The following is a 12,112-nucleotide window of genomic DNA, read 5'->3' on the forward strand; positions in this document are numbered from 1 at the left end:
TTTTTGCCATCGTTGTGAACGTTCAAAATGTCGCTGACCCCTGTACAGTAGAACTTTTGCTTCATTCTCATGCTGCTCACGATTTGGCTGGCTGAAAAGGCTTTGACCTTGGGCCGGGCATCGCGGGTATGCCCTCTAAGATCAATGTAAATTGTATCTTTCTTTAAAGTTGTCATGTGAATAGGTGAGATATGCTATTACATCTTTCTTAGAAGTCTGTCATGTGAATATGTCCCTTCACAATTCAAAAAAAAAAAAACGACTTAGGATTTTGTTCATGTGAATTTCCCTTGTAAATTTAGCTCTCCATTGCAGTAGATGTTGCTCCATTTGACACGTCTTTGCAGAATAACGATAATTTAATTCAAGGTAAATCTGGGATCGAGCTTTTGATGAACCAAAGAAGGATTTTCCTACTTAGCATATGTTAGACCATGCTTGAAAGTCACCTATCCAACATGGCAAAGGCTTGATGCTACATTGTGATGAAATATTTAGAAACCCAAAATGCATCCAAGAACTATCAGCTTTGCACACAATACCAATGATTGAAGAACACACTGAGATCTGGAAAACACATGGCAAGACGAGCAATAAAAAATGTCATTATCATGTTCCACAATGTGTGGACAAAACATGCTCCATGTATAAGCAATCCAATTGTTCTATTTGTTTATAAAACTTAGCTGAAATCATGTGCCCAAGCTTTGTTTTGTTTTGTCCAAGACTGCTCTGTTATGTCTCCCCTTCTCATTGTATCGGAGTGTCAAGAAATAGAGTCTTTTTGTAATGTGGTATCGCCATGATAAGTAAACCATGTTTTGAATTATCAGCCTATGCCTCTAAGATGCATGAGTATCGTTGCCCTAACCATCAAGTAAGTCACCCAAATGAATGAGTGGATGGTCGACTACTTCTCCCCCTTAGCTCCTGACATATTGGACTCCTCAGTTGTATGTTACTAAGCTCTCTTAGCTCGTCTACCATGCTGAGAATTGTGGTGCCATGGAGCACTAGAATGATAGTGAGTGATAGAAGAGTGGTATGACGAAGAGAGCTAAATGTAGAGAGTGAGAAATCTAGGAGATAAGTAAGATATAAGGATGAGATAAGGAAGACACATGGCATGATGATGTGTAAAGTTGATCTTGAGGCTATCTACAAATGAAGCCTCTCATTGTATGGTCATAAACAAATTGGAATAGATTGAGTTGAGTGTTCTCATCTTGTGTTCCTCTGGTGGAGGTTCTTCTATGGTTTGATCCCCCTTGATTTATTGCTAATTCCATTTTGCACTCGATCCCACTCTCTTCACATGGTATCAGAGCTTAGGACCAGCTCACCTAGATTAGTCTTAGATTGAGAGTTCTTGAGTGATTGTGAGCTCATGTCTTTCACTTCTTCCATTCTTCTTTTCTTTGTGTGAGAATTAGAGTTTTTATTGAGAGAGAGAGAGAGATTTTCTGTTTTTACATGAAACAGCAACAAATTTGAAAGGATTTCTAGACCACGAGATTCTTGTATCATCTACAAAGGTTAAGAGAGTCATGTCAACCTTGAAACCACCGCTTTGTCAACCCGAGAAATTAAACCAAACGAATCGCCATTGGCAGTTGCTACTAAGAGTCTTGCAAAGCCAATTCACCTTGATATTGGCAAGCTTATGGAATGCTGGAACACCTTCGATGCTTCCCCTTGTCTCCAAGAGACTGCAAAGTGTTGTTGGTGCTCCTGCAACCAGGGAAGTTTTTATCGAAGCTATACTTATATATTAATATAAAATCTTGGCGAAAGTTTATCAAGCTAGTTTTTTTAGTTTCACAATATTTGTAGAACATATTACAATTTTATATATTTTCTTTTGAATTTTAAAGAAAAAGTTGTGAATCCTAGTGAAACTTTCATAAAAGTTCAAATCTTGGCAAATTTTTCAAACCTTTATTTTTATTAGGGCATACAAACTTTCGATACCAATATAAAAGTTTCGCTTCTTAACGAAACTAATAGGAAAAAATCATCTATGCCTATAATAAAGCTATGCTCATAGAAGAGGCAATGAGCGTCTCTTCATACCATTATTGAATGCAGTGGACATAACAACAACAAGGAGACGGAACACTAAGCATGCTTAGACAATAAGTAGGAATAGCAAGATGCAGAACCTAGGGTGAAAGATCGAGGACTACTGATGGGATATCTCAAGGTGTATGCCCCAGGCACACCTTGGTTTCTATGTGTGTGTGCTAGAGGCACAGTTAGGTGCCCATAAGCACTGTTAGGTGGTGGTAGAAGCCACATAGGATGATTGAGAGAATCTAGGAGCAGATTGAGGAGATGATTGTGGAGCTCAGAGGTCATCAGTGATGTCAGTGATCATGTAAGAGGTGCCTACTTAAGGACCTCACCTTTCTTCATTCCATAAGCAAGAATTCTGAGTTTGTGTTCACTCCATGCTTTCCTTTCAATTTACCAACATGGTATCAGAGCCCTATGATCCTCCTTAAGCCCTAGTTAGGTGCCACATCATCATCTTCTTCCTCACCTCCATCTTCCACCTTCCCTTCCAAAGTCGATTTTGGAAGTGAGAGTTCTCTTCAAACTCGCATTCTCAGCTTCTCATCTTTCAGGAGAGTCTTCCCAAGGGCAGGGCGAATCTGCAGAACAAGCCATTCGCTCTATTTCGCCATTTTCGAGGCGGCATTGTCTCAGGAAGCTGCGACGACCTTCTTCCTGGTTCTCACTGTGGAGAGCTACATTGTCTAATTCCTTCTAGAGGGAGTTGGGCGACATCACGACCTTGCTGCTCATCAAGTCTGAGCTCATTTGGAGCAGCATTCGAGTAGTTTTCATCAAAAAAACCAGTCCACGGTTCCTCTATAATGCTGGGCGACGTGGCTATCTTCTGCGCGATTCCTTTCTGAGGGAGAAGCTCTACATATTTACCTTCCTCTCTAGTGCAAAACCCCTCTGAATTTCGACCTCTACATGATGAATTGAAGCAGATTTCTGAGATGCCTCTTTGGCCATGAAAGCTTGACTATGCAAGTCTAAGTTTGACTTTGGTCAGTCAAAGTTTGACTGGTAGTTTGACCAAGATTTATTTTTAGTCTACTATGCTTATTTTCTAGCATCTACTTGGTCATTTTTGCTTAGACATCTTGCATAAATGTTGCTCTGACTAATTGCCTTATGCTTTGACATTTACTTAAGTCACATAGAGAAATCCAAGTCAAAGTATTCAAGTCGTTACTCTTTGAAGGATTATTATTTTTGCTCATATTTCATCTGTAAGAGAGTACACACTGCCCATTCTGGGTTAGACCCTTTCATGGCTACCATATTGAATATGGACAAGTTCAATGGTAAGGGCTTCCACACATGGCAGATGAAGGTCAAGTTTGCATTAATGAGGGAAAACCTCTGGGGGCTTGTCAAACCGGCTTCAACTTCTTCTTCAACAGCCTCCAATGCTGGAGAATCCTCAGCTCCGACACACCCAGCAAGAGATCCTGCTAGAGAGGAGAAAGCATATGGCATCATTGCTCTTGCTTTAGGAGATGACTATATTCATCACATCTCTGACTTAGAGTCTCCTTCAGAAGCTTGGCAGAAGCTTGACATTATTTTTGGTGCTAGCTCTCACATCTCAAAATTATCACTTAAGATTGCTTTCTTTGAATTGAAGATGGTTAGTGGCACTCCTTTGGCTGCCCATGTCAATTACATGCAGAGTCTCATGACTCAACTTGCTTCTATCAACTCTCCAATCACTACAGATGATGCAATGGCAGTGTTGCTCAAGAGTATGCCTGAAGATTATGATCATGTTGTTACCAGTTTGAAAAATCTTCCTAATCCTAATCTTGAAGGTCTTATTTCTGCTCTTCAAGAAGAAGAAAGGCACATGGAACTCCGGAAAGGCAATGACACAGCCTATGCCATAAAAATCCAGAAGGGCAAGTTTTCACCTTGCAATCATTGTGGGAAGACTAACCTCTCAAAAGACTACTTCAAGATCAATCCATGCAAACACTGTGGCAAAAACAATCATCATGAAAAGTTTTATAGAGCCAAAAAGGAAGCAACTTCAAAGTCAGAAAATGCCAATCTACTTTTAGTTGATGTGCCTCCACAGATGAGGCATCCTATGAAGATTATGCTTTTTGAATCATCTCCATGTATGCTCCAGATCTCTCTTTTTGTTGAATGAAGGTACTCAGCCTGGATAGTCCTCCACAATGAATGAAATAAACTATTGTGTGTTTTGTAAACACCTCTGGTCACCATATGATGTAGGCCATGTGTATGTGTTTTTGCTCCATGGTACCTCCTACAGACATTGTGTGCATGTACATGCAGGGGAGAGAACCATTGGAGGGTCTTTTGTATCCCTTTTGTTTACTTCACACCCTTGGGAACCCCTTGCTAGCATGAGAACCTAGCCATAGATTTATCCTTGACCACCATGAGATGGCATGAGAAACTATGAGACTAGATGTATCCTTGACATAGCCTGAGGCATTCCCTTGAGGGGGGGTATGATGGGATATCTCAAGGTGTATGCCCCAGGCACACCTTGGTTTCTATGTGTGTGTGCTAGAGGCACAGTTAGGTGCCCATAAGCACTGTTAGGTGGTGGTAGAAGCCACATAGGATGATTGAGAAAATCTAGGAGCAGATTGAGGAGATGATTGTGGAGCTCAGAGGTCATCAGTGATGTCAGTGATCATGTAAGAGGTGCCTACTTAAGGACCTCACCTTTCTTCATTCCATAAGCAAGAATTCTGAGTTTGTGTTCACTCCATGCTTTCCTTTCAGTTTACCAACAACTACATCAAAGCAGACATCTAGTGACACATAGAACAAGTAACAGCGACGACCGGCAAGCCAACAATGTAGATCCTCCACAAGAGACGACAAGCAAATGATTGCAAAACACCCTTAATTTTGTTGACCTAAGAAACAAAACCAGATGAATCACCATTGGCATCTACTACTAAGAGTTTTGTAGAGCCAATGCACCTTGAAACTGGTACGCTTGCGGAATGCTAGAACCCTTCAATGCTTCCCCTTGTTTCTAAGAGATTGCAAAGTGCTTTGCTGGTGCTACTACAGAGCAAAGCTAGACGATATAGAATGCTCATAGAAGAGGCAATGAGTGTCTCTTCATACCATTATTGAACACAGTGGACATAACAACTACAGTTAGATAGAGCACTAGGCAATAAACAATCCGACACTAAAGCGACCCAATAGTCAATTGACCTATAACGGCTACTACAACAAGCACGATTGACTTAAGCCATGGATGCTCAGATGACAACGAGCCACAATGAGAAAGACCCAAGAGGGACACACAAACAGAAGGAACAAAAAAATATAAAACCCAGTGTCAAAGACCGAGGACTACATTAAAGCAAGCATCTAGTGACAGCAACAACGACCGTTGGCAAGCCAACAAAGTAGATCCTCCACAAGAGATGACAAAAGCAAGCGATTGCATCAACAAAACCACGACTTTAGAAAGCCAAAAATTGACCATGCAAAGAACCAAAAAACTCTGGTTTCTTTTGCATTCTTCATCTACGCCATGCCTCTTCTTGCACAAATATATTCTTCACAAAACTTATTGCAAGGTTCACACCTTGAGCCATGTGAAAATGCCATGTGGCAGATAAGTGGGTTAAGTTACTTTCAAGTTTGGTTAGCCATGTAGTGGTTAGTGGAATCACATGTGACAGGCTTATCTTGCCACATCAGGAAACACCTGACACTGCCACATCATCAATCCAATCAACATGCACAGTCAACACACAATAACCTCTTGCTAAGCACAATTTTCACATAGCATGTGAATGCACATTGCCTTTTCATCCATAGTGCCACCTCATTGTCTTTAGACAAAATTTGAATCAAAATTCAAATGAGCCCAACTTTTTATCCAAAAATACTTTTTTAGTGGTGTGAAAAGGAGGAATGATAAAAAAATCAAGCTCTACGCGTTGAGTACAACAAATAAGTATTCAAAATTTTCTACAGGGCAGCAAACAAAGAAAGAAAAAAGATGCTATTACATGTTTCACCCCTTTTGACTCTACAAAAAATGTTGTAATCCATGCTTTAAGGCTACATGATGCACTCAAGATGAACAGACAAAGAATCTATAAGGCCAATGTTGCTTGAACACGTAGGAAGAGAGAGGAAGAGTGAAGAGTGAAGATGAAATTTGCAATTGGACCACCTTGCAGTAGTCATGTTGGCACCAAGGGGGGTTTGTTGAGAATTGTGATGACATGGAGCACTAGAATGATAGTGATTGATAAAAGAGTGGTATGAAGAAGAGAGTAAAAATATAGAGAGGTGAGAAAGATCTAGGAATTAAGGGGAGAGATAAGGATGAGGTGAGTTAAGAAAGACACATGGCATGATGATGTGTAAAGGTGATCTTGAGGCTAGCTATAAATGAATCCTCTCATTGTATGGTCATAAACATAGAGGACTAGATTGAGTTGATTGTTCCCATGTTGTATTCCTCTCATAGGTTTAATCCCCCCTGATCTTGTTGCTAATTCCATGTTGCACTAGGAAAGCTCGAATACCACTTGGTAAAGCACACACGTGGTTCTCTCATCTTGGATAGAAATATTGCTATGGTTGCTCCACATAGATCAACTCTGCCAAATCTTCATATAGAAAGGTTGCCATGGTTTCTTCACATAAATCAACTCCACTAGATCTCCATCCAAAAATCCTAGACTCTATGTCTATTTGCCTTTAAAATCTAGAAGCTCTAGTAGGGCTATCCTCAAGAATGACTATTCTTTAACACAAAGTCTTTAATTGGATCAACCTTAAGGTTTATTTAGTTTAGTTGCATTCATTGCAGTTCGATTCAAGATGCACCCAGTTGCATTGATTGCCTTTATCTAGAATGGACATTGAACATTTTTCCCTTTGAACATGGGCAACTCCACTTTAACAATCCCCAATTCTTTCTATTTTGCCACCCCATTTTGTTGGAATGTCCTTGCCATCATCAATTGCCTATTGATCCTATTCTACTTGTAGTACCTATTGAATTTTTTTCATGTAAACTCGCCTCCTTTGTCCATTTGAAGCATCCTTAGCGTCTTCCTAGCCTCACAGTCTACTTTCAGCCTCCATTCCTTGAACTTGTATACCCATGTCTTTCAAGTAAATCTATCAACAAAGGTGAGGTAAGAACCCTGATTCGACATGAGATCTCATGGGCATCGACCCACAAATTATCAAAGTGAACCACTTTGAGTGGTTCTCTGATTTAGGTCACAGCCACCACCAAAAAATGAATCCTAGTGCTACATGCCTTCCATGCAATCATCCCATACTTCATGCCTACCAACAAATTGTAGAAGCCCATCCACCATTCAAAAGGATAAAAGTGGCATCGAGGATCACTAAACAAACTCAAGCAAAAGTGACACTACCTCCAAGGTGACAAGGAGCATCCTACGAGTGTGTCTAACTTCAGAAGTGATGGAACATTCTTACATGTTGCAGAAGGCCTGACTACAAGGATTCTTTCCATTCCAATAAATTGACTAAAGAATGAGGTAGTGGCACATACTATATTAATTTTGTGCTTGGTGGTATGATGTCCATAGAAGATATAAAGTGGTCATCTTCTGAGACGAGGAAAAGAGAAGGTAGAGGTTGGCCTGCTTTTTAGAGAAATCGACTCCTTGAGAAGCTGCTGAGATCGGTCAACTAAAAATTAGAAAGTACATATGTGGCACTCTATAAAACTTCTATAAGAGAAATCAAGTGACCACGAAAGCGTCAAAAGACAACGAGAATTTGAATTTCACCTAGTGAGTTGCTCGTAATGATTTTACCAGCGTTCGACTATGATTATGACTATTGACATTCAGGCAATATGCCAGTATCTTATCCATTCGCGAGACGTATCTCGACGCTAATATTCTCGACATTTATATTCTCGGCGTTAATATTATCGACTCTATCTTGGCACCCAGGGAAGGGCTTGTTCCCTCGGATTATAACTCTTTGGAGAAAGAACTGTTCTGCCTCACTGCCCACACTATGTGTGATTATAATAATTATATATTATATATTACCATATAAATATTTTCAATTGCTCGTCCATTCAAAATCTGAATTCTTACAACATTCCTCTCTTTTAGTGCATGTTATCGATGCGAGGGAGCAAGGAAATCCAAGATGGATGCAAGATCGAAGGATGACAACACCCTTATTCATATGGTTGTAGTGCATGTGACAATATCTCATAGACTTCAACGAGGATCAGTTATTGTATCGCCAGATTCATGTATTTGTTAGACTTTAGCTTCCAAAATATGGACATCACGAAATCAATAATAAATCACTACCCCTGACATTTGCAGGGAGGATCGAGTTGTAACGGACCTTGTGTCGTGTCTCATGTCCACGATTTTACTCATTTGCTTTGTTCCTTAGAAATTTGATAAAATACTAGGATTCAGGTTCAATTTCGAGTTAGTAGTTAAGTGCTCCATGATAGAAAGGCTGCCTGGCACCACCTACTCCCGCAAATCTAGTTAACCAGTCGCGCTATGTAATTGACTCGATGCCAACTATTTAACCCGTCCGAGAGGTCGTCCATGTGAGATAATGAACCGGAGTGAGACTTCGGGTAGGAAAACTCGAGATCTCGATATTTCGAGGACTTTGTTTCGACTAGGCCTAACATCAAATTCACAGCAGCTTCAAAAGACCTGCAGGCCAGAGGAGTGCCAATTGGTATGCACAGAACATTACATCCGAGCATCTATGGCGCAGCACAGCTCTGCCTCATGATTCAAACCGTAGCTATGTACAACCATCCATCTCTGCTTCGGAATTCGGTCTCGGAGCTGAATTTCGTTTCAACGCGGCTCTGGCGCAATGGTTATCCTTCGTTGGCCCTGTGGAAGTACCTCAAGAAGTTCCATCCTACTTTGCTACGGCTGGACAGACCTCCTGTTCCAATTTCGTCTCGAGACGACGGAGCCCTCTTAGTACTGACCATATGGGTGTGGAAATCATTTGTACAGCTGATCTGACGGTGGCAAAGCATGTGATGGGCATACAGAGCAAGAACAAGCGTTCTCCAACTTTAGAATGCCTGGCTTGGTGGAGGAGCTAAGACGGTCCAGCCACATGTGCAGGGCGCGTCTCAAATCTGGACTACAAGTGGATGCACATCAACCACAATGCAGGGACTGGGAGATACTCAGCTTACAGGAGATAGTTGGTATTGTGGACCGGATGGCAGAGCTGCCTTCTGTGGAGAACTTTGTTTGCATGTTACAGAAATGCAGGGGGAAAAAGAATCTAACGTACGCCAAACGTGTGGTGGCACACATTTGCAACAGTGGACTGGCAGCTCATAGAGCTGTTGGGAACTACATCGTGCCGACTTTTTTCGAATGTGGAAGTGTGGTCGATGCTCAAAAGACTTTCAACAGCTTGATTCATCCGAATGAACATTCATGGACTTGTCTTATTTTAGCTTATATCCAGTGTGGGCAAACACAACATGCTTTCTACCTACACCAGAGAATGCAAGACGATAATGTACATCCCAGCACATACACCCTTGTGGCCCTACTAAAAGTATGTGCTAGGCTGAAAGACGTGGAAAGAGGCCGACAATTTCATAATGAGATTGCACGAAAGGGACTCGAAAGAGAACTTTTTGTTGGCAACACATTGACCAGTATGTATGCCAAATTTGGGTCACTTGCAGAGGCACAGGAAGTTTTTGACGAGCTGCCGTTTCAAGATGTTGTGTCTTGGAATGCATTGATTGCAGGATACGCAGAACATGGGCCTGGCCAGGAAGTGCTGAAGTGCTTTGACCAGATGCAACTGAATGGTGTTTCTCCTGATGCAGTCACACTGTTTTGCGTCTTGAAAGCTTGTGGCAGCATAGGTGATTTAGGCAAGGGCCGAGAAATACACAGGGAGGTCACACAACGAGGATTTGAAAGAAATCTTTTTGTCGGCAACAGTTTGGTCGACATGTATGCAAAATGTAATTCACTTGCAGAGGCACGAAAAACCTTTTACAAGTTGCCAGTTCGAGATGTGGTGTCATGGGCCACACTGATTTTCGGGTATGCTGAACATGGACCTGGTGAGGAAGCACTGAAATGTTTTCAACAGATGCAGCTGGAGGGCATCTTTCCAGATGCTACAACATACGTTTGCATCTTGAAAGCTTGTGGTAGCATAAGAGCAATAAGTAAGGGCCGAGAAATACATGCTGAGGTTGCACAAAAGGGATTTGAAAGAGAGCTGCTTATTGGCAGTACTTTGGTGGACCTATATGCCAAATGTGGCTCACCTTCAGAGGCACATGAAGTTTTTGACACGATACCACTTCGAAATGTTGTGTTATGGAACACACTAATTGCAGGATATACTGAACATGGGCCTGGTCATGAAGCATTGGAATGTTTAGAACAGATGCAGTTGGAGGGCATTTCTCCGGATGCTGTGACATTTGCTTGTGTATTGAAATTATGTGGCAATGCAGGAGCCATAGGTAAGGGTCGAGAAATACATGCTGAGGTTGTACAGAAGGGACTAGAAAGAGATAATTTCCTTGGCAGCACTTTGCTTGGCATGTATGCCAATTGTGGCTCACTTGCAGAAGCTCGAGAAGTCTTTGACAAGCTGTCCATTCGAGATGTCGTGTTGTGGGCGGCACTAATTGCAGGGTATGCTGAACATGGACCTTGGCAGGAAGCAATTTATTGTCTTGAACAGATGCAATCGGAGGGTGTCTCTCCAGATGGTGTTACGTTTTCCTGTCTCTTAAAAGCTTGTGGCAGCATAGGAGCCATAGAAAAAGGCCTGCAACTACATGCTGAGATCACACATGAGGCATTTGAACGAGATATATTTGTTGGTAATGCTTTGGTCGACATGTATGCCACATGTGGCTCACTTTCCGATGCACGGGTTGTCTTTGACAAGCTGCTAGCTCGAGATGTTGTTTCATGGAATGTAATGATAAAAGGATACGGCATGAACCACGAGGGTAACATGGCTGTGCAATGTTTTGAGGACATGCAAGAACAGGGTATGAAGCCGAATGCTATTACATTCACTTGCCTTCTGGCTGCATGTAGCCATACTAACCTGGCACTTAAGGGCCAGGAATATTTCAGGGCCATGAGAGGAGTATATGGAATTGCTCCAACAATAGATCACTATTATTGCATAGTTGATCTTCTTGCACGATCAGGACATTTTTATGATGCAGAGAAATTTCTTGAGACTATGCAGTGTGCTCCATCTGAAGGAACCTGGACAGTTTTACTCAGTGCCTGCAAAACGTATGGGGATATAGAACTAGGACTCAGATGCTTTCAACACCTTGTTGAGATGAAGTCAGAATCTGCTGCTTCCTATGTGCTTCTGGCAAACACATATGCAAGTGCTGGCAGGTGGGATGATGCATATCGAATAGAGGATCTGAGGAAACAAGTAGGGGCAAATAAAAAACCTGCATATGCTTTAATAGAGGTAAACAAAAGGGTGCACGAGTTTGTAGTGGGAGATGCTCAAACTATGGAAATTTTGGCAATGTTAGAAACCTTGAGTTTACGGATTAAGGGATATGACCATGTGCCAAATCTACAGCAGGTCTTGAGAGAGAGTTCTCTTAGAGGGCAAGAAAACATGTAGAGGAACTGGTGACAGCTTTTGGGTTTCTCACACACCACTGAGATGTGTAAATTTTGAGGATGTGCAATGACAGTTACAATATAAGCTCTTCATATGCAGGTTGCAATACAAGTGATATTGATCAAGATGACTACTGAGCTAAAAATCTAGATCGAATGAAGAATAATTTAATTTGTTTGGCCTTTCATGTGTTTGTTAACATGGATATAGTGAAAAAACATCCAGATGAGCAAAGGGGCAGTCAATCTGATGCAAATTGAGAGGAAAGATATGACATTATGATGACGAAATGATGCACAAAGTTATACGATCTACATGTGGCTTAATTTCAGGACCCATCAATAGGGTCAACGTACACTTTGTGACAAGCACCATCTCAGAGCTAGAATCAGAG

General features: G+C 41.5%; 1 protein-coding gene across 1 annotated transcript; it reads left to right on the plus strand.

The window, feature by feature from the left end:
* The first annotated feature begins 8,703 nt into the window (after nucleotides 1-8,703).
* LOC147898582 (pentatricopeptide repeat-containing protein At2g33680-like) lies at nucleotides 8,704-11,803 on the plus strand. The gene has a single exon (XM_087379846.1). It carries the CDS (start codon nucleotides 9,142-9,144, stop codon nucleotides 11,716-11,718), a length of 2,577 nt encoding a protein of 858 aa, XP_087235972.1. The 5' UTR covers nucleotides 8,704-9,141; the 3' UTR covers nucleotides 11,719-11,803.
* Nucleotides 11,804-12,112: the final 309 nt, after the last annotated feature.

Source organism: Dipteris shenzhenensis, chromosome 9, assembly GCF_047967505.1.
Source record: "Dipteris shenzhenensis isolate YYH24624 ecotype China chromosome 9, Dip_SZ_1.0, whole genome shotgun sequence".
In the NCBI taxonomy this organism is placed as follows: domain Eukaryota; kingdom Viridiplantae; phylum Streptophyta; class Polypodiopsida; order Gleicheniales; family Dipteridaceae; genus Dipteris; species Dipteris shenzhenensis.